Source organism: Epinephelus fuscoguttatus, linkage group LG21 (genome assembly GCF_011397635.1).
Source record: "Epinephelus fuscoguttatus linkage group LG21, E.fuscoguttatus.final_Chr_v1".
Lineage (NCBI taxonomy): Eukaryota > Metazoa > Chordata > Actinopteri > Perciformes > Serranidae > Epinephelus > Epinephelus fuscoguttatus.
Genome location: NC_064772.1, coordinates 14611369 through 14636671, shown reverse-complemented (window position 1 = coordinate 14636671; position 25303 = coordinate 14611369). Strand labels below are relative to the sequence as shown.

General features: G+C 40.6%; 1 protein-coding gene across 4 annotated transcripts in view; it reads right to left on the bottom strand.

Moving 5' to 3' along the window:
• LOC125882280 (cadherin-7-like) overlaps nt 1-25303 on the bottom strand; it is a 269395-nt gene that overhangs the window by 157567 nt on the left and 86525 nt on the right. For 2 of the 4 annotated variants that reach the window (XM_049566066.1, XM_049566064.1), the window contains one exon: nt 12995-13590. The exons of 1 other annotated variant lie outside the window; for it this stretch is intronic. In XM_049566066.1, the coding sequence (XP_049422023.1) occupies nt 12995-13231 (237 nt within the window). In that variant the 5' untranslated portion in view covers nt 13232-13590. Of the gene's footprint in view, nt 1-12994; nt 13591-18123; nt 18386-25303 lie in introns of those variants that run through there. One more of the 4 variants, XM_049566065.1, reaches the window with a different exon arrangement.

The window sequence follows — 25303 nt, the reverse complement described above, 5'->3', positions numbered from 1 at the left end:
ACAATTTAAGTTTGCCAGAAAGACAAACTGCTTCTGTGATAAGTGCAAACATATGAGAAGTAAATCTCTGTACAAGACCCACACCCCCTTTTCTCAAAATGTCTGGGATGTCTTTGTCTCTTTTTAGTAAACATGTTGTAAACAAAGGAGAAACTGCTGGGCTGTAGTTCATTTTCAGCGCTGTGTCTGGAGAATAACATTTTAATTTGACAGATTTATCAAATTTAGAGGGTGTATACTACCCACTGGAGCAAATTTGGCTTCAGAGTTTATGGGTCGCAGCAGCTGAAAACCCCCGCAGACCCCCCCAGTGTATCCACTCAGGTGTTTTTTACTGATGTTGCCTGATTAGACCTTTCTCAGGACTGCGTGGGCGTGTACAAACTGTGCTGATTGGCATCTCCCTTAGTTTTGTTGCAGGTGTTGTTGCTGTATTCACACCAAATCAGGCGTTGTGGCGATTAACCGCAGAGTTGTGTGGTGGTATGGGAGAGTAACTTACATGGCCTATTTGTGGGGGAGTGGAGGGTGGAGAACTATACAAAGCTCCTTATCTCAGCGACTGAGTATTTTTCTTCATTAAGGTTTTTTATGTTGGCTTAAAGATCTGTAGAACGACTTTTGATCATCATTACTGTAGTATCTTTACTGCCAAAAAAGACCAAACACAGGAAGCGCTCTACTTAGGATAGCACTCACAAGCTGTGAACACTTAGTTTATTATTTCCTCCACTCATTATCATTTTTAACAATAGAAAGAGAATGTAGATTGCAGGTGCCTTCTGGTCTGATTGCCTGTTACATGATTGGCCACCACATTTCACCCTAGGCCACTGCATTTTTTTTCCCAGCATCCTCTGCAGTACCACCAACACAGCTTTGATGCACTACCTACATTCAAATGATTGGGTGGACTGGCATTTTTGTGGAAATGCCTGATTTGGTGTAAATGCAGCCTCAGGGTGGGAACACTCACACCATCATCATTCTTACTTTAAAGTTTGGTGACGTCATGTAATTTCCAGTAAAGCTCCACCTAACATCCACCTGACTGAAGGTCCAATCAGCCTTTAAACAACATGACATTTTGCACTGATAAATTTGGACACCATTTAAAAAGTTTGCACTTTTGTAACGAACATGAAATTATAAGTGTACTCTGGTTGTAATGAACAGGCACACTGTTAGATTCAGTAACTCTTCCATTTTCAAAAAACAAGATACATCTAAACAAAATTGTTAATTTTGGTTAGCCACGCAAATGATCACATTTGTGTGACAATTTAAGGGTTGTACACATGCCACATTTTTTGCACTCTCAAATTCATTGTCCTTAATGTAAACGCCAGAGCGACGGCAGAGCAGTGCGCACACGATCCTGAACGTCTGTTTTTCAGGGCATGTTGGCTGCACCCTGAGATAAACAGGCTTCAACTTCTGGAACGCAGGAGCGTGCACCGTCATGTCATGTGACAAAGACCAACAAATCACAGCCGACAGATATCTTTCCCTTCGTCCGTAAATACCAGTCCAGGATAAAACTGGAGAAAAAGTTGATCATTTGAGTGCAGAGCTGTCAGAGCTTTACATCTGTCCCGTGTACTGTACAATAGGCCTACACACCAACAGCGCCTGGAAGATGATCAGCTCTGCACTCAGGATTTCAGGTAAATAGGCTATGATATGGTGCTTGTTAAGGTTGCTTAGAAACCTCAGAGGCAACCTGCCGCCGCACTCTTTAAAGCTCTCACAGAGAAGGCACAAGAGTAGCACCCAGTGCCCGACCTTGCATATTCCAGGTGGTTAAAGATGTAGCATGAGTACAGCCCCTTAGAATGAATCATTCTAAAAAACCTTAAATTTGAGAGAAATACAATAGGTCAGAATATTTGTCCTCATCTCCATTCAAGTGAAATGATATAGAACTAATTTGGAAACAGTCTTGTTATTGATGTTTAAATCGGCATAGAACTTCAATATTTTGGGAAAGAACAATTTTTCGCTGGCAGTGTGAATCACCAGAGGCCCCACAATAGGATTTTATCACGATACATAAGTCACTATATAATATTAGTGATTTTAAACGTGGTGTGATATGCTGAGTATTGCATTTATATATACTGAGATATATTGTGGTTAATAACCTTCTCTTAACAGCAAATTATGTCCCCAAAGGAAAACTTTGTCAACATATGTTTTATCTGATAAGGTCAAAATTTAAAGATATAGTTTCTTATTTCAATCAAATTTATCACTGCAAAATATATTCAGTGGACTGAAAAGTTTAATTTGTATTTGTAATAATAATAATGATTGTTATATCTTACAAAAATCAATACTCTGCGTCCTTGTAGGGACGCAATATTGCCACACAAAAACATCGTGATACAATGCTGAATTGATTTTTTCCCCACCCCTGTTATTCACAGCACTATCTTAGCCAGGCACGTTAAGTTCTGAAGTTTCTGTTGGTTGCCTAGCAACTGCTCAGAGCCAAGAAATAGTGTGGCATGCAACCCCACGTTAAATGGCTAGTTATTGTTTTTTTTTACACTTTATTTTTATGTATAGCATTAACAAACGAGTTATAAAGTGTTAATTAGCACGCTTAAGAGATCCTGGCTCCTTAAGTCACAGCCAACTAGCTGTTTCCCCTTGTTTCCAGTCTTTATGTTATGCTAAGCTAACTGGCTGCTGGCTCTAGTTTCATACACAACAGATCGACACGAGAGTCGTTTTGACCTTCTGATCTGATCCCCTACGGAGAGCAAACTTCTTGCTTTAACCACGTCACTAATGTATTCTGGAAAACTGACCCTGGATCTGCCGCACATAATCCAATCATATCTCTGCAGAAATCTCATGTGAGAGCTGGAGTGGCCACTCACAACCTCTTATGGTGTGGTTTAACTGTCAAACTGTCTCATCATGGTATCCTCAGATTTCGTTTGGTGGGGTTTTTGGTACAAAACATGATTGTCTACATGCTTAGATGCATGTGTGTACATCCTAGCCTGTAGTTGGAGCCCACTGGTGCCAACTTGGTCAACCTATGAACATGTGAACTAGCACAGGATTGGATATACTATAGAATAGTTTTCTCTAAAAATGCTCATATTTGAATTTGTCAGTCGCATGAGAAATATTTACAGAGAGAATGTAACTGAGCTTTTTAACCACAGTAAATTTCTGTCACATAATTAGTTGGATGTTGAAGGTTGGATAACGTTCTCCACTGACCCATTTAAGAAACTGGTATATATATTTTTTTCTGGGTTAAATGTACAGTTGATTGCGTGTTTTGGTCTTGAACCAGTCCCAGTTTACGCAACACTCTCTTGACTTTGTCCTGACCTCTTTACTGGACATCTAAAAATTCCTCTGTGGATGTCGACTCCAGTCTTCGCCCTATATGTGTGAGAGAGTGTAAACAATGTTCCTCTCCTGTCCTTTCCCCTACCCCGCTGATAACTACCCTCTAGTCTAGTTTACACTGCTGTTTTCATCCTCTTTGATTCCCTGGCTCAGATAAAGGCTTTCCCACCATCCCAGAGGCCCCCAGGACGTCTCATGAGCTCCCCCCTCTGTGAGCTCTTGTCCCTGGGTGCCGTGTGTATGATGTCCCCCCCTGTCAGTTTGAATCACCCTCCTCTCTGGCTCAACATGCTGCTCTCACCACTCCCCAGCTGCGCCGATGTGTTTGCAGCACCAGCGAGTGTGAGTAGATGCTATTGAGACTGACCTTTGCAGCAGCGCCCCGTGCTCTATGATTCTAACCCATTTGACAGTGAGTGTCTAATAGAATGCTAATGAAGTAGCTTGCATAGTAACATGCAATGTTGGCTCCTTTGTAATTATCTGTGGGATTATCCCTGATGCCCATGATGCAAATTGTTTGATTATTAAACTGAATTAGTGTCATGCACAACACCAGGTTATTGCTACCAGGCCAGAAATTACTCATGATGCACGCTAATAAAAATGCACAATGGTTGTTGCAATGAATATTAGAGGAATAACAATCCATCAGTCTGGGTCAAAGTATCAATCTGATGTTCAACAGTCCGATATCATGATGCAAAGTGAAAACATCGATCAGAATCATCATCTTTAAGACAATCCTTTACTTTGAAAGTCCCATGGCATGTCACTGTAGCACCAGGCAGATAATGTCAAGCAGCCAAGAGAAAAATGATGACGATAATAACTCCCCTCTTGGGAATAAATCAGCAGTGGGGAAATATTTTGGATTGAGGAGAAAACACTGGTTAACAGACAGAGCACATCATATGCAAACAATGCTGTTCAAGGTAAATTTAGGGCTGGGTATCAAAACTGGATGCCTTTAATGTTGAGATCAAAATAACCCAGTACCAAGTGGTACTGAAATGCTTCCAGTCAAAGATACCTGTCTTTAATCCTTTTGGGGTCTGATCCCAGACCATACCGACTCCCCACCTGATCAGCAGACTGTCTGCCGAGCCGCTCTGCTCCCAGCAAACTGTCAATTCAATATCTGCGTGGTTAGCACAAGCTAACACAGCAGCAGCTGCTAACATCCACCACCAAGCCATTAAACAGTTCCAACAAACTCACACCGACACAGAAAGTGCTCAGCTCTGTCATTAATCCCATTAATGAATGTTAGGTAACGTTAGCCATGGGGTGCTACTAGTTAGCCCTGTCACTGTGTGTGCACGAACCAGCAGACTCCAACAACTGTCCGTGGTGCGGAGCTTACATTCGTGCAGCAGCAGCTACAACCCATACAGTCTGTGGTGTCTTGAAGTGCCGAGTATTTGACAGAGTTGGTAGTTCCACACCCTTAGAGGCCACCAAAATGTTTAAAAAGTATTCATATTATGGGTATCAGATGCAGTACTCCAGTGGTATAGCTTTAAGGTTACTGGTATTGGTACTGGTATTGAAACCTCTAAACTATACCCAGCCCTACATAAAATACCCAGGAAACATGACGGACATTGCCAGGCATCTCACTCCACTAACTTGTTGCTCTCACTACAACAACATCAGCTGCTCGGTTTCTATAGAGTTAGGCTGAAAATTCAACTGTGCTGTTCTATCGGGAGATGCAGTGACTTAAACCAATGGTGAGTAAGAAAAAGTATAAATACCATAAAAATTTTAATTAAAAGCCTAGTCCCAATTAAACGCCAAGTCCCTTTTATTAGCCCAGTGTGGCTACACATTTTGATGAATAAAGGCCTGTCTCAATTTGGTCTGGTTGCCAAGCAGTTCATTTTTATTTAAGCTCTTTGGATGTAAAGAAACCAGATTGCTGACTGCCCACTTGAGCTAAAATTAGTTAGCTATGCTATTTAGATTGCGCCAGATTCAGTGGCAAAAACAAGTGGTGACTCCCTTCCTCTGAGGCTGTCATGAAGTCATAAGCTGTATCTGAAACCGCATACTAACGTACTACATACTACATCAGTATGTACTGCATACTGCATACAAAATGTGTATGCAGTATGCCATTCCAGCAGACCGTTCGCAGTATGCAGTATACAGCCAAGTATCCCAGAATGCATTCCGCACCAGCCGACAGCGAAAGTGGAGAGTTCAAAGCAGGCTAAAAGCTGTTTTAATTTCCGCTGTAGCGCTGTCAATATGTCACTTTGTTAAGTTTTAATATTTTTTCAGGCGTAAAAGTAACCGTTTAGATCCCCAACATGTGGTCAGTTTATCCAAATAACGCCTGTTTGCAAATTTGCTCTGACGTTTTCGGGGATGAGAAGAGCCGCTGTGGGAGCCGCTGGCCAGGAGCAGCAAGCAGCAGCAAGCAGCTCACAGCCGGAATACCGAGATGATCGCCGGTCAACCTCCATCGTCATCCTGGGGAGAAAGCAATCTGATGAACTGACCTGCTGCTCTTTGGAGATTTACCACTGGCTGATATAAATCCTTTTGGAAGATAAATGTTGGTTTCATAGATGAAATCTAACAATTGTAGCTGCCACATTAGTTTGTCTGAATATAAAGTGAAGCTTCATGTTTTTACTGGACAGAACAGCAGCGCTGCCTCTGGGGCTCTTATGTACAGACATCACAATTTCAATAAATCTAAATGTATTAAAATGAACAGATCAGTCTATATTGAATTTTGTTTTGGGTTTTGATTATAGCTACATTACATACAACATGATTTAGTGCATCTCTATGTACGTTAAGTCAGGTAGGTATCAAAGATTTGGCATGACGCTTAATAAAATAATATCACGCACACAGTACAGTACGGGATGACGCTTAATAAAATAATAACATCTCTGCGGTATTCCCAGCTTGATCACTCTTGTCCGCCATTACGACAATTGACTGGTCCCGGTCAAGGGTGCATTGCATTGTGGGAAACAGTAGGCGAGGTAGACTGGTCTGATGCATACTGTGGAATTTTTCCAAATCAGTACGACATCCGGGTATTTTTTGCATCCCACAGATTTTGCTTTTGTTTGCATACTACATACTATATACTACATTTTGGCAATATCAGTACGTACTTCTAGTATAGTATGCGGTTTCAGATACAGCCATAATGTTTGTCCATTCCTCAATTACCTAGTAAGCTCTTTATAAGGGTCCACCAATCAAAATAATCAAAAGTGTTTTTCTTTTAAATTTATCCAAGTTGTGCATATTGTTTTAACAGGATAAGTAATATTTATACTGGTTCAAATAAACAATTTGATCGTATTTCCTGTCTGTACTGAGCAACAGTTTTGCATAAATGGAATTAGAGGCCTTACCCAAATATAAGCCTGTTTAGTTCAGTGATTTAAGCAAATGATAGCCTGGGCTACTAAGTGTACTGAACGGAATTTAATTGTTATCATATCATGGGGGACTTTATGATATCAGCAAATATTGTACTGTTGTCCAAAGGGTCAATATATTGTTTTATCACAATGACACTTGATTTACACCCCTACAAGCCACTAGGCTAATTAATGCAATGTAGAACACCAAATGCTAAGCTAATAATAGTGACTAGTGAAAAACAGTTGTTGTGTCTATGAACCTTGTCAGTAATTACTGAGCTGAATTTTATACTTTTGTTAAATGTCTTTGTTGTTCAGCCATGTTTTATGGCGGTTACAAATATTTATATTTATTTAGTATTGTTGCTTTCTTTTACAGCCAAAAGCGAAGACTGATTTTGTTTAATGGGCATATGCCGTCTCATAACGACTGTAGGCCCCCATTTGAATCGAATCAAAATTGTATCATTGCAGAGTTTGTGTTAGCAAATACCGTATGGTTGTTCAGAGAATCAATCTAATGTCATATCATGATGAAACAAATGATTTACACCTTAATAAATAAGATCAAACAGTGACATTTGTCGCAAAGGGGAAAAAGCCGGCTTCCTGTTTCTCATGTTGCAATGTGTGGGACAAGTGTTTTTCTTTCTTCACTCTCACTTGAAGATTTGACAGCGAGCTATAAGAGATTCTTCCATCAAGAGATGTTTTCCATTTTCTCGCTCCTCATTGAAGTTCTTTTATTTGTACTGGGAGAAATCCTTCTGTGAGTGTGAGCCTGAATGCCGCTTGAATTATAAGGTGAAAAACGTCCATCCATTACCCTGACGGTTAGCCAGACTGCCAAATTTGAAGACATCTCTATAAATAAAGTGAGAATCAGCATAAGGGCTGTGTCTGTGAGCTCGTACCCCCTGTGATGTGAAGCAGCACTGCGAATTTCTCCTGTCACTTGAACATAAACTGATCCGCAATAAAAGATATGCCCTTAATAAAAGTTATTGAATAGAAGGGGAGATATTCCAAAGTGTAAAACGAGGAGAGGTGGTGCGTTAACAAAACAAAGACTCAAACACGCCTGCTAACACTGCTCATTCAGCAGAAAATACAGATTGGTGCGTTTCAACACTTGCAAATATTTGGTCACATGAACACCCAGTGGAAAATGTTAATCACATCATGTTTACAACTAAGTGTTTGTTAAGTGGATGAGTTGCTCCAGCGTTTTTTTGCTTGTTTAAATATGTGCGTCACCAATTTGCAGTTTGTTCTTTAATGTATGTATCCACTGGCCTGATGTGACTGTAGTTGATTCCAAGCCAGTACACTTACCCGAGGCAGAGTGCCAAGGCATAATAGGACATTTGGTTGTGAAATTCAGAATCTGACAGAATGCATTAAAGCCAAGCAGACTGCAGATGCAAAGGCCAGGCCAAAGTGATGACTTCCCATTTCCTCCCAACTATATCATATTTCTCTTTGCTTCCAGCCAACCAAATGACCAAATTGTGCAGCGACTGTGCCATTGTTTGGACACAGCATCCTATTGTTTGTCATATTAGATACCCACACACATCTGACAAAAGCAATTACTGGTAATGTCACTCTGGTGTTTTTGCCTGTAACCTGCTGGAAATTTTAGAGCTGAGTACAAAGCTTTGGCTGCATGTGTTGGGATTTTCTGTGTTGTAGCCAAAGCATAAAGAATTCACTTCTAGTAAGGTCATTCTCTTGACATGGCAGGACCTTCCTTGTCGCTCACACTGAATCACGAGGTCAGGGTGTCCCGCCCAGACTTTTTGCAGCAGCAGCGTGCCCTTGTGATACCAAACAAACACACACCATGTGACAACTACGATCTGAGGGAACAAATAACGTGACAGCTTCTCAAGCTCCCGGGCAGCCTGCTCTGCCTGCGGGGAGTAAATGAATCTGATTTTTCATATTTCTGAAAGGGTTGGGTTGAGCTTGGGCACGAGGTCAGATGTAAAGATGTAGCCAGTCTGGCTTTTTACATGTTGTATCTGCCCCTAGACTGTTTGTGCTCCCACTTTAAACACACAAATACAAAACCAAGTAGTCAATCAATACATGTTTGGAAAAAAATAAAAAGACTACCTGTTAGAAAAGGGGTTTGGGAATGCGTATATTCCACGTGGATAAGCAAATCTCTACACATCTATGAATAAATAATCAGCCTGTGCATGTCCTTCGGGATTCACTAACAAGAAAAGCAATCAGACATGAGCGTGTGTAAAAGAAAAGAGGCACTCGAAATTCCCCACTACTGCACTGGCCTCTCTTCTGTCACTTTCAAATGGGCAGCACAGGACAAGGACAACACGTCTGAATCAGAGAACAGATGTTCACAAATAATACTCTCCCCACAAGTCACATAGAGTAGCTATCTGGGGACGCACAGATCAGACAGGACAGGATTTTAAGATACTGTGGACGCTCGGACAAGAAATGACCTTTAGCTGAACTCCAGCAGTGTCACAAATACGCTCATTCTGATTTAGATGCTTTCCTCCGGCATCCCTCTGGCAAAAAATAGAGAGGAGAACAATAGGACAGTCAAATGTATCCTAATTCCAGCTGGAGACGCTAATCCAGTTCAGAGACAGCAAGGAAATGGGCTTGTGAGAGCAGACCCGGCAAATACATGCAGATGAGAATGATTATCCTGCAGATGAGCGGAAAGACGAAAACTAATTTAATAATAAGACCAGAAAATTCTCCAAGATAACAGGGATCTAGAGACCAATCCAAGACCCATCTGGCCTGCACGGCACACACTAGAGCCATTTTCCAGGCAGGAGCTGTCCACTTACACGCTGGTGCTGAAAGCTCTGTGTGCACCAGACACCGTGATGTAAACCAGCAATTTTACAACAGGCAACTTCAACATTAGTATTTGTTTAAAATGAGATAGAGGTTGTTATATTATGGATGCTATCTAGGTCTGGAAATAGTATATTCTGAGGTACTTAAACCCATATTTTTCTTTACTTTGTAGATCTATTTCACTACTTCAGAGGGAAATAATGTTCTTTATGCTCCACAGCATTTATCTAACATCTATCATTACGTCCAGTGGTGAAATGGAACCAAGAATGTTCATTCATTTTATGTAAGTACATTTTGAAATACTTGTGCCTGTCCTTTACTCAAGTATTTACATTTTATTTTGCTTTATACTTTTAATTTACTACATTTCAGTGGGAAAATTGTACTTTTTACATCACATTTTTTGTTAGCTATAGTAACTACAGTAACTGTAATGAAGTACTTTTATTCAGGTTCTGTATTTACGTACATTTTGAGGTACTTGTGCCTAACTTTTACCTAACTCTCAGTTTTATATTGTCTTGTTAATGTATTTCACTACATTTCAGAAATAAATAATGTACTGTTTACTCCACTACATTGATATACTATCTATATTTACAAGTTACTTCCTGAAGGGTAATGTAACTACTGGTACGTACTGTTATTCAGGTGCATTTTGAAGTACGTGTGCCTACATCTTACTTGACTCTTTCAATTTTACACTGTATTGTAAATCTGTTTTACTGCCTTTCAGAAGGAAATGATGTATGACATCTATGATTACAAGTTACTTCCAGTAGTGGAAGTACTTTACTTAAGTTCTGTACTTAAGTATGTTTTGAGGAACTTGTGCCTGTATTTTACTTTAGTATTTCCATCTTATTTTGCTTTCTACTCCACAACATTTCAGTGGGAAAAAATACAGCTACACTGGCTAGTTATTTCCAGTACTGGACTGTAACTGATTACTTTTATTCAAGTACATTTTGAGGAACTTTTGTCTGCATTTTACTGTACTGTTTCAATTCTATCTGTCTTGTAAATCTACTTCACTACATTTCTGAAGGACATAATGTTTGTTTAACGTTTCTACAATGATGCGACATCTGTAATTACAAGTTACTTCCAGTGCCTGAGTGTAACCAAGTACATTTGTTCAAGTTCTGTACTCAAAGACATTTTGAGGTACTTGTGCCTGTATTTGACTTGACTCTTCCCATTTTATACCAACTTGTACATCTACTTTACTGTATTTAGAAAGAAATAATGTAATTTTTACTTCACTACATTCATCTGACATTTATAATTCCAAGTTACTTCAAGTGGTGGAATGTAACTAAGCGTTTTTATTCAGGTACATTTTGAAGTACTTGTGCCTACATTTTACTTGAGCCTTTTGGTATTATACTGTCTTGTAGATCTATTCACTACATTTCATAAGGAAATAATGTACTTTCTACTCCACTACACTGATATGACATCTATAAGTACATGTTACTTCTAGTGGTGGAATGTACCTTTTGCTTTTGCATTATATTTTATTAAAGCTAGAGTAATTAGTTCCTTCCAGTACTGGACTGTAATGAAGTACTTTCATTCTGGTTCTGTACTTGAGTACTTTTTCTGGTATTCGTGTCTACATTTTTGACTTTTTCCAAGTTACATCGTCTTGTTCTTTTACTTCACTACATTGATGTGACTTTTATAATTACAGGTTACTTCCAGCAGTGGAATGTAACTACGTACATTTATCCAAGATCAGAGCAAAAGTATATTTTGAGACACTTGTGCCTGTATATTACCTGAGAATAACCATTTTATGTTACTTTATACTTTTACCTTCGTACATTTGAGAAAAAAAAAGTGACTTTTTACATGATTTTTTTAATACAATACTAATAAGTTACTGCTATTAATAGACTAACTTATTTTATTCAACTTGTGCACTTAAGTACATTCTGAAATACTTATGCCTGTATTTTACTCGTGGGCTATGTGCTTCCTTATGCTCCTACTTCACTACAATTTTTTGACAGCTTTAGCACTAAGTTATCTCTAGTATGAGACTGTAACTATCTACTTTCATTCAGGTAAATTTTGAGGTACCTGTGCCAATATTGTGCCAGACTTGAATTTTAACTGTATACTGTCTACTAGGGAGCCCCTCTTTGCAAGTGAGGCTTTGAATGTTCTCCCCAAGTCAGTCTGGGTTTTCTTCAGGTACTCCGGCTTCCTCCCACAGTCCAAAGACATGCAGGTTAATTGGTGACTCTAAAATTGGCCGTAGGTGTGAATGTGAGTGTGAATGGTTGTCTGTCTCTATGTATCAGCCCTGTGATAGTCTGGTGACCTGTCCAGGGTGTACCCTGCCTCTCACCCAATGTCAGCTGGGATAGGCTCCAGCCCCCCCGCGACCCTCAAGAGGATAAGCGGTTACGAAAATGGATGGATGTGCAGTATACTGTCATGCACTTCATCACTACATTTCAGAGGGAAACATACTTCATGCTCTGCTACATTTATGACAACTCAACTAGTTACTTTGCTGATTCAAAAAAAATAATGACAATGACAGAACAATCCAGCAGTGCATAAAGCACCCTAAAAGCTATACATTAATGCATCAGTACAATAATCCAAATACGTAATATAAACAATAGTCATTTTTGCATAGAGTATTTTGAAATCGTGGTATCTAGATACTTTTTCCACCGCGCTGCTTACATATTTACCTGCAGGAAATGTGACCGACAACAGAAAAGCAGTGTTATATCTCATAAATGCATGATTAGTTCCTTTGTCGGTGTACCCTAACGTTAACTACACTATTTGTGACATTGGGAGGGTTTCATACTTTTTATCTGTCAAAACACGTATTACTTTGATCTATCAGCTTGTACCTTGGCAGAACATCTACTGTACAAAGACACGTTTCAGTAATATATATACCCACCATTTCCTGGGGACTGATTACAATGCAAATTACCTTGTCACGTCGTACAGCGGCCTCTAAACTAAAACTGCACATTTGTACGAGCACATGCTTCAGCGTGGCTGGAATAAAATGCAGAATACCTTCCTACACTGTCTGTGTTTTGTATTGTCATTTGTTTAACATTTTATATAGGGCACTGGGAATATGTACAACTCTATAAAACACCACAGTGTCCCAGATTCTGCAGGTCATTATGATAAGAGGTTATTGATATGTGTATTACTGTACAGCTGCACGAAAGCCGCTGCCAGATCTGTGTGTGAAACAGTTTATCATATCTTTTTTTTTTTTTTTTATCCAGAGGTTGAAATTGCTATTTTATGTGCATGTAACATCACATTGTTAAGCCGCACTAATGCTGACCCATTAACAGTCACAGATCGCTTACCTTGCCAACATAGAGCGGTTCATTTCCTGTGTACTCCTCCAATACGAAGAACTGGTTCCATACCCAGCTGCGTTTGTGCCTGTGTAGGGCCTCCCAGGGGTCTGGATCAGAGTGTGGGGACTTCTCCAGATCCCCAGAGCTGGGATTCAGCCCCCAGCAGCCCCTCTCCCGCAAGGGAAACAGGAGTGCCAGGAGAGCCAGGGCTCTGCATATGCCTGAACAACACCACCCCATCATCTGGGCCCCCTCCAAAATGCACCGAGGCCAGAAGAGGAGCAAAAAATAATTACCAAAAAAAAAAAAAAAAAAAAAAAAGACAGTGAGGCTGAAATGTCAAAACCCTCAGGGTTTTATCCACACAGTCCTGACCCTGTGCTTCAGCAGAGAGCAAGAGCAGTCAGACCCTGGAAAGAGCGCATGGGTTGAAAAAGAGTCAAGCTCTGCATTTTGCTGTGTTGCTCTTCTTTTTTTCCTGATTGGAGACTAAAAGTGGGGTAATTCCCTCCACTTAGGAGCCAGGGAGTTGACATTAAAGCCGGCTAACAGGGTCAGTGGCGACCAGGCAGTCTTCGACACACAGGCTGTATAATTGGCACCTATCAGAACAGAGAGAGAGGGAAGAGAGAGGGGGGAAAAAAAGAGAGAGACAAAGACATAGAGGAGAGAGGAGAGAAAGTACCGTCAGCAAAATTGCCTCTGTGACCGCAGTCACTTTAGACAGCAAGTAATGTGCTTGCTGATGCAATGATAATGACGTTTTTCACCAATCATGGAGAAATTGAGCAAAAATGAACAGACAATAAATATTTTACATACAATCAACACAATGTCTTTCACCTACACACATGGCAATGACACACTGGGGTGAGGTCAAAAGTTAATAGGGGTAAGATGGAGGGAAAAATGACCCGCGCATAAGCAGAGAGATTTCACAGCGAATGAAACAACAGTCTCTGCATGGAATAACAATCAAACGCCATTCAGCTGGCTCCCAATTACCCAGGCTTTACCTCACCAAGGTCATTATTTTGTCATATTTTTCTTTGTATAAGAACGTGGCATAATGGTGGCGGGGCTCGCCACTCAACACTAACAAGCCACATGATCTGTGTGGCGAGCTCTCATTGCCGAGATTAAAAATAAATCTGAGCTGTCAGCAGCATGATGGCCCGAGTGCTCCTGACCTCTACTCCTAGCAGTGTGTTTGCCGGCCGGAGCACATGTGAGGGGGATCTGTCTCCCTGACGTCGTCATGCCGTGACAGATCCCCCAAGATGCCAGAACATGAAGACTTGTCAAAGCAGAGAAAAGCATCAGCTCCTGACAGATAATGTTCTTCATGTCACAACACATCCTGGCAGTCCTGAGTAGCTGAGCAATTACATAAACTTCATGATATCGCTGGTATTATCTGTCTAATTTGACAATGACTTTGACAAATTCCCTTTGGAAAAAAAAAATTGGAAGGAGGGACATGAAAACACAAGGAAGAGTTTGCTGAGAAATGGCATTTAAACTTTGAGCGGTCTTCTAAAAGCAGACGTTTAGAAAACTGAGAGTTTGTGCGCACGTATATTTATTCCCTCACTGACCTCTCTTTCTCTCTCCTCTACGCAGAGTATTGGCAGGGCCCTGGACGAGGAAGGTAATTGCTTTGGCATAAAGTGACCTCTTTCTTCCCACACAGATTCTTCAGTTCTCATTTTACTTCCTCTCTGTTCCCCCCAGCAAAATAAAAACAGCACACCACACATCCTGTGAAAGGGATTTGTTATATTTCACCACAGCAAAGTCATTATCCAGTGCTAATAATCAACACGGAGATAAATAACAACTGCACCGTTGTCACCTCTGCAGATGTCGAGATGTTTGTGAGAAGCAACTTGAGGATACAGGAATTTATATTGAAAAGCTTCACTTCTAAAAGTGCAAATTCTTAATAAAAGTGTGTTAATTTTTTTGCAATCAAGATGCAGAAAGCTACAAACTCTGTCCAAGGAGACAAAAATCAGCCCAAAACATTCACTCTGATCTGCTTCAATAGGAACCAGGATACAGAATAAGCGCTAAAGCTGCAACACAGGAATGTGCACACACGTACACGCACATTCAAAGTCACTGGCTGCATGACAATTTAATGGCAGAGGTGGAAAGTGGAGCAGATCTGGCTGCAGGGCAGCACGGGTGGTGCAGGCAGGTTGCAGCTGTGGCACTGTGGGGAAGAAAATCGGCGCAGGGTCAGCTTGAGCCAAGCGGCCAGGTTAATGCTCTCTCATTTCGCTAAAAGAGATGGGAGTCAGATGCAGAGTGCAGATAACACTAATGTAGTTATGGGCGCAGCAGATATTGACTTGTTATTAAATGAGCTCTTGCTGATTTACTGTCCAAATTATTAAACAATTCACGCTGCACAGAAATCAATTTTTTCAATACATTTCTACTGTTAATCATTGGAGAGATTAAAAGCATCAAATCTAGCTTGAAATTAGCTGCTCCCTTCGCAAACAAATACAAAGAGATGAATGTGACAAGAGTGTTTCATGAGAGGATTTTCTCATGACTATTTTCCCCATTTCTTCTTCCTGTTGGTGTCAGGTGATTGACAGTAAGCAGAGCGTAACGCAACGCAGCGCCGATATGAAAACACTCGACTCGGGCAAAATGAAGTGACAACGAAGCAGAAAGGAAAAACTTTGGGCACAAAAAAAACACAAAACAAATGATGGCGTCGCGTCGGCTGTGATGGATTATCTCACTCTGTGGAAGTTGTTTTTTCATACTGTACAGGAGTGAAAACCAGGCCTGATGTCTCTGAGTATGATGACTGACTGTGGAGCTAAAAACCAGGAGGAAATGTAAAGGAGGACTGGCACAAATGTGAAAAAAAAAAAAAAACAGAGGCTTTAACTACCAGATATCAAACTGCCTGCTATTCCTCATTTCAAGGCAGTTTCAACCTCCTCTTGAATAGCTGCGTTCTTGCCCTCAAAGCACTGACAATGTTTTGGTGCCAAATGTTCTGAAACCAAAAACAAAAAGTTCAAATATCAGAACAAAATATCACCCTCTGGCTGACTCAGTTTACCAACACAAGCCTTTTAAAACTGGTCAAGTCAAAGAGTTGGACTCCCTGTAGAGAGGCAGACTCATTGTTGGGCAGAGGTGTCAAAGCTACAACGCCAAATTAAGTGAAAATGTGAGATAAAGCCGTGAATGTAAAGCCTCCCAGTCATCCCCCGGCTCTGTTTCTCTTACACACAGGCTTCTAATCCCATTTGCCAGTCTCACAACAGGATTACCAGTGCTACAGCGCTCAGTAACCAATCACACGCTTCCTCTGATCCATATTCTCCTCAATCATTGAGTGTCTTCACTCACGGGCCGGAATACACAACACAAACTGCCGAGAACTTAATTACGGTTTCAGACACTTCATAAATGCGGGTGTCGTTTATAGTAAAGCAGCATGTAGATCAGGACTGGTTTTGATGTGCTGTGTGACATCTGATGTTTGCAATTCAAGGCAGAGCATGAGTAGCACTTCAGCGGATTCTCCTGCACCTTCCCAGTTTGTTTGTCTTTTTCAGGGGTGAATCAGAGCACCGGGTCAGTTACACAGCGACCCTGTAGCTGCTGGGTCTTCAAGGAGACAGACAGACCAGACTGTTGTTGATGCAGGAGCTTGAACCTCCGGTTAAAGTGAGGTCTCCTCACTTGCATTCATTTGAATTCCTCATGCGTCCCTTGCTAGTAGTTTTGAGGCTCGCTGACACTGTGTACGTTTCACATGCAGCACAGGAAAGACAATGCAACATCTGTAAGGAGTGCAGAGAGTCCTTTTCTGAGTAAATCACTCTTGAAGAGATGCTAGAGTTGCAGGGTGAGGTGTTGGTGTGTCTACCAGACAGCAAGTGGATAACTGATAAATGAAAAAGTGCAGGAGGTGTGACACTGAAGGAGTCCTATCTTGTGCCTGTCGTGCATTTTAATTCATATTCCTGTGATAGAGAGAAAAACTGTTAATGAATAATAAATATTTTTTTTGGAATAATGTTTTCAAAAAACTCCCTTAAACTGAGACCTTAAGTTGCACACACACGCAGACACAAACACATCCCTCCATGCCCTTACAGCGACATGATAATTTATTAATGCTGCTGATGGGTTGTGCAAAATACTATATCACGCTGTATACCCGGCTCACTGTGGGGACTACAGGGCTTACAGGCAACAAAAACACATTTATGCACAGTCAGGGATAAATCTGATGCATTTTGCTTCAAAATAAACCTACAGTGCAGTAAATATCCATCATCACAAGTCATTTTATTGTGTATTGATCCATTCTTTTTTAAACAAGTGGAACATTGTGCCAGTCTATGCCCCACTGCAGTTATTAGTTTCATGAATTCATGAATATCCTCCAAACATGTGGGGATGTGTGAACCCAAACTAGGGCAGATCTTTTAATTTAGAAAATCCTTAATTTGATTGAATTTAACTTCTTCTTTTTTTTTTTACCCTGCTTGCAGTTTTTTTCACTTCTCATTATAAAAATGAGATCTCACAGCCCCAGTTGTGCACTAAGTGACTCTTTGACGTGGACTCTTTGCAGTGTAAATCAGCAGGTACCCCCTGTGCTCGGCCTCGCGCACCGATGTGACCTGACTGCTTTGACCCTCCTGTTAAGTATCAATCATTGCGCATTAGCTGTCAACACCTGCACAATGCAGGGAGGAGGAAAAAAAGTTCGCAGGGGCGCACCTGTTCCCGAATCGATACGAGACGTTTGTCCGATAAAAAAACAGCTCGCATCATTAACACAGATCGATTAAACATCTGAACAACTTCGGGGGGTTTGAGGGAATAAAGCGGAAGAGGGACAGAGGACGGTGGCAAATGAGTACATGATGGGAATCAAGCAGCACGGAAACACCGACAGTAAAAAATCCCAGTGAGCGACCGCCGCAGGAAACCTGTGTCCATGGAATACTAATTACAGAATAAGCGACAGGACAAAAAAATGCACGGAATACATAAGTAGACCATAAATTAACTGGGATGCATTGTGGGAATGTTGAAAAAAAAACCACATAATTGAAAGTGCGCTTTGAATCAGAAATACTCACCAAAAGAAGATGGGATAACTTCACAGTGGCACAGATGGTGTCTGGTGCTAAAAGTTGTTTTTCTCTGTCCACAGGAAAAATAGAGGGAAGCAGATTATGTCGAAATAAAGAGTTGAAAAGTTTTCATGGTGAAATTAGTCCTGATGGAGGAGCAGGGCTGCTGGAGATCGGCTACAGGATCGCGCGTAAATGCTCACCCTTGGCAGGGATGTGGCAAGTCTGATCCTCTCTGTCTCTCCACCTCTTTCACCCTCTCTCTATCTCTCCTTCTCTCCCTCCCTTCCTCTTTTCTCTCTGCGCAGTGCTGCCTCTGTGCAGGGAACCCCAGCTGCAGGGTTTTGGGTATGTATCTATCGCTCTCTTACATAGGCAACAGGGGGACGCGCAGCAGTGAGGATGGAGTCAGAGCGCCGGACGAGACAGGAAACGCTCTCTTCATCTGAGCCAAATCCTCCCTGACTGGAGTGGAGAGAGCCTATCGAAATAGTTTGACCAAAAATAAGTTGGCGTGGAGGGAGCCAGAAACACACGCAGCGATTTTGGCAGAGAAAACGAGGAGCCGAATTTTTTTTCCAAACCTGCCAGGTTTTTGGCAGCAGATGGCATGTGTGCTGTTAAATGATTTGCCTTGCTGGTGAAAAAGAAAAATCAATACAAAATTCTTGACACCTTCAACCAATGAGAGTGACTGACCCCCCCCCCCCCCAAAATTCACATTGAGAATTAATTAAATCTAACAAGTCACATGTCAAAATAAAATAATTACATTACATTTTTTTTGGCAAAATGTCATAATATACACTTCCCAAATTGACTTTTTGAACGCCCTATTTCCACATAGATATCTGTGCTCCTTTTTATTCAGACTTTTGTTTTTCATCCAATTAGCTGCAAACTGAGCTCCTGCAGTGACAGAAGAATGCAGCATGAGTCTGGCCTCTCTAAACTACAGCACCTCTACGCTCACAGACCTTCCAAACAGCACCAGTATTAGTTACTAATTAGTGACAGTAAACATTGTAAAGGCGTCTCCAGTTAACACATGCTCAGAGAATACATCCTCTATTCCCTTCTGTCACTGCAAACAGTCTGAACTCTGATTTTTACATACATTATATTTAAATATATTTACACCTGTTTCAAATTAAACACAGCCCTGATCATTAGTCGTCCCGAGCCTTATCATCTGTGTGTTTTTCTCTGTGCTATTTGCATCTTTCAGGCAGAATATATAACAATCCTGCTGCTCTCTCTGTCATTTAGGAAAAAGGAGCACTGACCCAAACTAATAGAAAGAGCAGCCTCTGTCTGTCATACCTGGAAGAGCAGTTAGCAAAGATGAAATTAGACACAGGGGACAATGGACAGGTAAAAATAAGCTCCATTACAATGCAGTGGGATAAGAGGAAGAATAATGTTGGGAGGCAAAGGGAATGTTAAAGGAGCAGAACGCAAAGAAGATAAAAGTAGGGCTGGACTAAATAAGAACTCAACTTAAAGGGAGACAGAGTACAGAGGGAGAGTGGGTGTGTGATAACAGAGGGAGAGGTGAAAGGGAGGAGAAGAGGGAGGTGTATGGCAGGAGGGGGGTGAGGAGAGAGAGGGGGGAGGCTGCAGTTCAGCGGTGAGAGTTATTTAATTGGAGAGTGACATTGGGAGCCCGGCTCGTCAGCTCTTCCCCATCAATCACTCGCGGTCAGGAGATGCCTGAGGTGATGTGGCCCGCATCCCGCTCCCTCTGGATCCCACGGCCGGCCCCGGCATTTAACTGCCATGCCTCCATTACATCTCCTCCACCCTCATCACCCCCGCTTCCCCGCATCAGGATGCTCTGACCTCCGCTCACCTGGCCTACTGTTATCTGCTCCCCTGTGACACACCGCTTGATGGGTCTTTTTGTTCACAGACTAACAAGAAAAACAGTGAAGGGTTACTGTAGCAGCTTATAGAGCATTAATAAAATACGACCTTCAAGGACAATCAACTTTGGTTTCTGCATAATATTTGCCGCTATACACTGAATGTCAATGGCTGCATTTAGTATTTACATGTAGGTATGGCTCTAATACAGTCAGGTGAACTGCAGTGATAGTATGAGCTTACAATAATGTTTTCATCAGTTGGGTTTCCATCCAAATGTAGCGCTAATATGAACCTAATCTTCAGAAAACCGGCAAAAGAACATGCAAATTTATGCAAGTCTCTGTCTACTACTGTTACACAAATATTGGCAGTAAGTTCATGAAGCTAAGCAGTTGGTGGCACTCGTCAATACACAATGTGAGTCATGTGACGATTTGAATCGCGTATCTTGAACAGCTACCTAAGTGCCCGGTCTCACTCCAAAGTCATTGAAATCCGGCGCTTGGGTGACTTGCGATGGCAGAAACCAACGAAAAAGACATCCCTATTGTCGGCATGATATGCGGACGGTTGCCATTATAATTTAACAGCACCTGGTGGCATCAGAGGGAAACATGGCGGGACAAGGATGAAAATTAAGGCGCTGAAAGTCCAAGAGGGGTGGGTGATAAGGGTGGTGGATGGGTCCAACAAACAACGACTTTTACCTGAGACAGCTGTGTTTGTGACCCGTAAGATTCTAAAGCCAAACCCTGTTCTTCTTTCCTAAACATATCCACGTGTTTTTGTTGCCTAAATCCAACAATGAGAGTTTGTTGTTGATGGGGAAAAAAAGTCAATTTCACGGTGTTGTACCAATGTAGTACATTTATCTGTATGTTAAAGTTAAATTTCCTGTGAAAATGGAAGTGTATTTTGAAAGCAACACATGTAACAGGCAGAACTTGACACGGTGTCCCAGTACGTCAACAACCAACGCACCCAGGATACCTTGCACGTCATATGTGGACGGTGAAAGTCCATGACCAAACATCAATATGTGACAAGAACGGAGTGAGAATGTGCTGTACCTACGACTACACCAATTGGATAAACCACGTACACTCACTGACTCAATGGCGATTTTTGAGAAATCACAAAATGCAAAATAATAACTGACTGCTTTATCGCTCTACAACTGAAAGCTTGTTAAATAATGTTAAAATAAAGTCAATCCAACAACTTACCGCATACTCAGATTTGTTCTGCCTGCTTTTGTCAAGTCCGGGTACTCCGGTTTCCTCCCACAGTCCAAAGACATGTAGGGTAATTGGTGACTCTAAATTGGCTGTATGTGTGAATGTCAGTGTGAATGACTGGCTGTCTCTATGTGTCATCTCTGTGATAGTATTGCAACCTGTCCAGGGTGTACCCCGCCTCGGCACATATCAAGTATATCAGAGTTTATTGGCTATTCTGTATACTTGCAGTAATGTTTTGTTGTTGTTGTTGTTGTTGTTGTTTTTTAAATGAATGCCTTATCGAGTTTGTATACTTTTTACTTTTTAACACTACTTTTCTAACTTTCAGGGCCAGAGAATTACATCTTATACATGAACATATTCTGTAATGACTCATGCTGTCAAAAATGCATGACTCACATCCATGGTTTTAACTCAGATCGTGACACGAAACTCAGATTGTGACATGGTTTGTCCAGGTGGTGTAGTCGTAGGTAACTTTCCAAGATGGTGTACCTTTTCGCGCATGCAAGACTCACATCGACACATGACTCACATCAGAGGTATCAGATGGTGTTGTATGGAGCAGTTCCTGAGCATGTGTCTGATACCTCCAGGGCTGCCTGGTCAAGGCAAGATGGAGGGATCAGTGTAAGTCAGCAGAACCATCAAGGCTCCACCACTACATTGAAGACTCCACAGATGTTCCCGACCAGCACTGGCCCCAAAAGCAATGGATAACTCTCAAATGCCTGAGGACAGGCGTAGGACACTTCAGGGCAGCAATGCAAAAATGGGGTCTCGTGGACAGTGCCCACTGCAAATGCAGGGACCCACTACAAACTCTGGAACACATAATAACCAGCTGCCCCAAACACTGGGCACCAAATGGTGATTGTGGTTTAATTGACCTGGACGATGAAAAACTGGACTGGCTTGCCTCAACGGAGCTGAAGGTCTAAGGACATACGGCAGAAGAAGATGACTCACATCATGTATTGACAGCACTAATACTCAGAGGCCACTGCAGAGGAGGGCGCAAAAAGATGATGTAATTAAAAGAGCTCTAGTCAAACCTTAAACAAAGGAAAACAATAGATGTATAATAATGGAGAACATACCTGACAATGGAAATCAAGAGTGGGTGTATCTGTTTCCATTGTACTCAGTTGAATTGACCTTTTATTGATATTCAGAGTTTTGACATTTCCATTCTTCCATTCTTTATGCAAATTAAAATGCACATAAAATGAGTTGGAGGGAAACATGTATAGAGCCAGGAACTGTCAATGTTCAGATGGTTTGGTCAAGTTTGCTTTTGTATTGCCACTTTGAAGCAGGATATCTTAACATTAGATAACTTTTACATTTTTTATTTATTACATTGAGCTATTTAAACTATTTATATCATAAATGTAGCTAACTACCTCGACTGTTATGACTCAACCATTAATTTAGTTATTTATTTATTTCAACCATTTATCCATGAGCTAACTATTCCGTTTATCCATTACTTTAAGTTAGGCTTGTTTTAACAGCACATCTAGGCTACATTTTGTAGAAATAGTAGTTTTTACTTTTGTTATAAGACTTAATTGATTATTTTAGAAATTTCAATCATCTTAGGTGTCTTGACTGTTTATACTTTAGGCTAATGTTACCTGACAATTTCAACCATTTATCAGTTTTTTTTTAAGACAACTATTTTACCTGTTTATCCATTACTTTTAGCTAACCATTTTAACTGTTAATCCATTATTTTCTCTGTTTTAACCATTTAAACATTTCTTTAAAGTAACTATTATAACGGTTTATTCATTACTTCTAGCTAACTATAATAACTGCTTATACAATAGTCTAGGTGAATACTCGTTTCTGATTGGCTGCAGGGTGTCTGTTAAAAACTGATAATGGACATCTACTAAGAAGCTCCAGTGAAACTTGTCTGTTTACAGTTATAAATTAATGTGCTTGCTTTAGAATAATAGCAGTATCTGTAATCTGTTAACAATCAATTTACAACACTGAATGTAACGTTATTCCCTCAGCGCCTCATCCTCTTAACACCACAGGAGGGGGTCCGTAACACACCCTGCAGGTACTACACTGCCCCCCTGAGGCAAACATCTCACATCATACTCGCCGTTCAACTCGCTACTTCAGGCTGTGGCCGACAGTAACCTTACACATGGTGTATCATTTGTTTGTGAATATCTTGATACTAATTTGGGGACAATGAAATGGTTGGATAGCTAGTCAGCCATGTTGTTTAGCAAAATGGCAAATTATATTTACTGTTTGTCAACTGTATGCAATATTATTGACTTTGAATCTTGCTAGCATAATATTAGCTTTCTGGCTAATAGCTGGGCCAAGGGGTTCCAGGAGCTGGGCGGACTAGAATATCTCCTGTTGCAGGGTTGTATCTAAGGTTCGTCCTATTTACTGGAGTTGTGAATACTACTGAATACTATTACTATACTATTGCATAAGAAACTTCCAGGGCAGCAATGATTGTTACTATTTTAACTGTTTATCCGTTACTTTAAACTGTAACTGTTTATGCATTGCTTAAAGCTAACTATCTAAACGGTTTATTTTTAACTTTAAGATAACAATCTTAACGGTTTATTGATTATTTTTAGCTATCTATCTTAACGGTTTATTCATTACTTTTAGCTAACAATTATATCTGTTTATTAATTACTTTTAGCTAACCATTAAAACTAAATTCGTAACTTTAAGCCAAATATTTTAACTGTTTATTTAAAAGTCTTAGATAAGTATCTTAACTGTTTATCCATTACTTTTAGCAAACTACTATAACTGTTTATTAATTACTTTTAGCTAACTATTCTGTGGATTAATTACTTTTAGCTAACTAAGTTAATGGTTTATTAATTGCTTTTAGCTATCTCAATGGTGTATTTGTTAATTTTTGCCAACTATTTTAACTGCTTATCTAACAGTCTTAGCTGTTTATTATGACTGTTTATCCATTACTTTAAACTGACTATTATGACTGTTTATCCATTACTTTTAGCTTACTATTTTTAACTGTTTATCCTGTAGGCTACTTTTAGCTGACAATTTCAACTGATTATCTGTTATTTTGAGCTGGTTTAACCGATTTTCCATTAATTTTTAGCTGCTACTCTACAATCTTTCCTCATAGCCCCTGACTACTGCAGAAGTACCCCTTTGGGTACAAGTTATTCTTGCCTGGATATCACTGCTCTAACTGACATATAAATATGGATTGATACTCCTAATAGCAAAATAAGTAATGTTAATTGCTGGTCAATCCCTGCCCTGCTAAAAGACAATTGACATTATAATTCCAGTAACTGCCTTTCACTGTCATTGGAAACAGATGATTGTACCATTGACTGGCCAATTTCAGCTGTAAACAAGGTATTGATCTCCCCAGTGGACATTTAAAGAAAACATGTCGCTGTGCTCACAGCTAAAGAGCTGTCAAAACATATGTTTTCTAAGGAGCACTGCAGAACAGCACTAAAGACATTCAGGCACAGACAGCAAGAGCAGGAGAATAGCGCTGAAACAGCCACACATGACCTGGTTCTTCTTATTATGCAGACACAGATAAGAAAACACACATTGAAATTTAAAAATGTCCCTACATTAGCAGTTTAATTAATTTTAAGTTTCTAAGTTTATGAAAATAGAAGTCACTACACTGCGTTGGCCTTCGCATTCTTTAGTGCAGGCAGAGCAATGATTCAAAGCAAGTGACCTTTTTCACACCGTGATCTTGACAGTGGGATCCTGATTTATCATCAAACTGAATTCCATTTAGTGGTTGTTCTAATTCATCTCTGACTCCTCTTCTCCATAATTGCACCAAGACATTTGCACACAAGTTAAAATGCCCACTTCATTGTTTTTTATTTTTTTCTAATTCTTTGTGTTGATTGATTTTTCTTTCTGTTGAGCTCAGATATTTTAAGGAGCAGTGTTTCTCACAGAGTGGCTCAGGCAGTGTGGGTTTTAAGCATTGCACACAGTATGTGAACATGCATTTTCACGACATGGTGTTCATAAGGCTGCAGAGAGCCTGGGATCAGAGGGAGCAG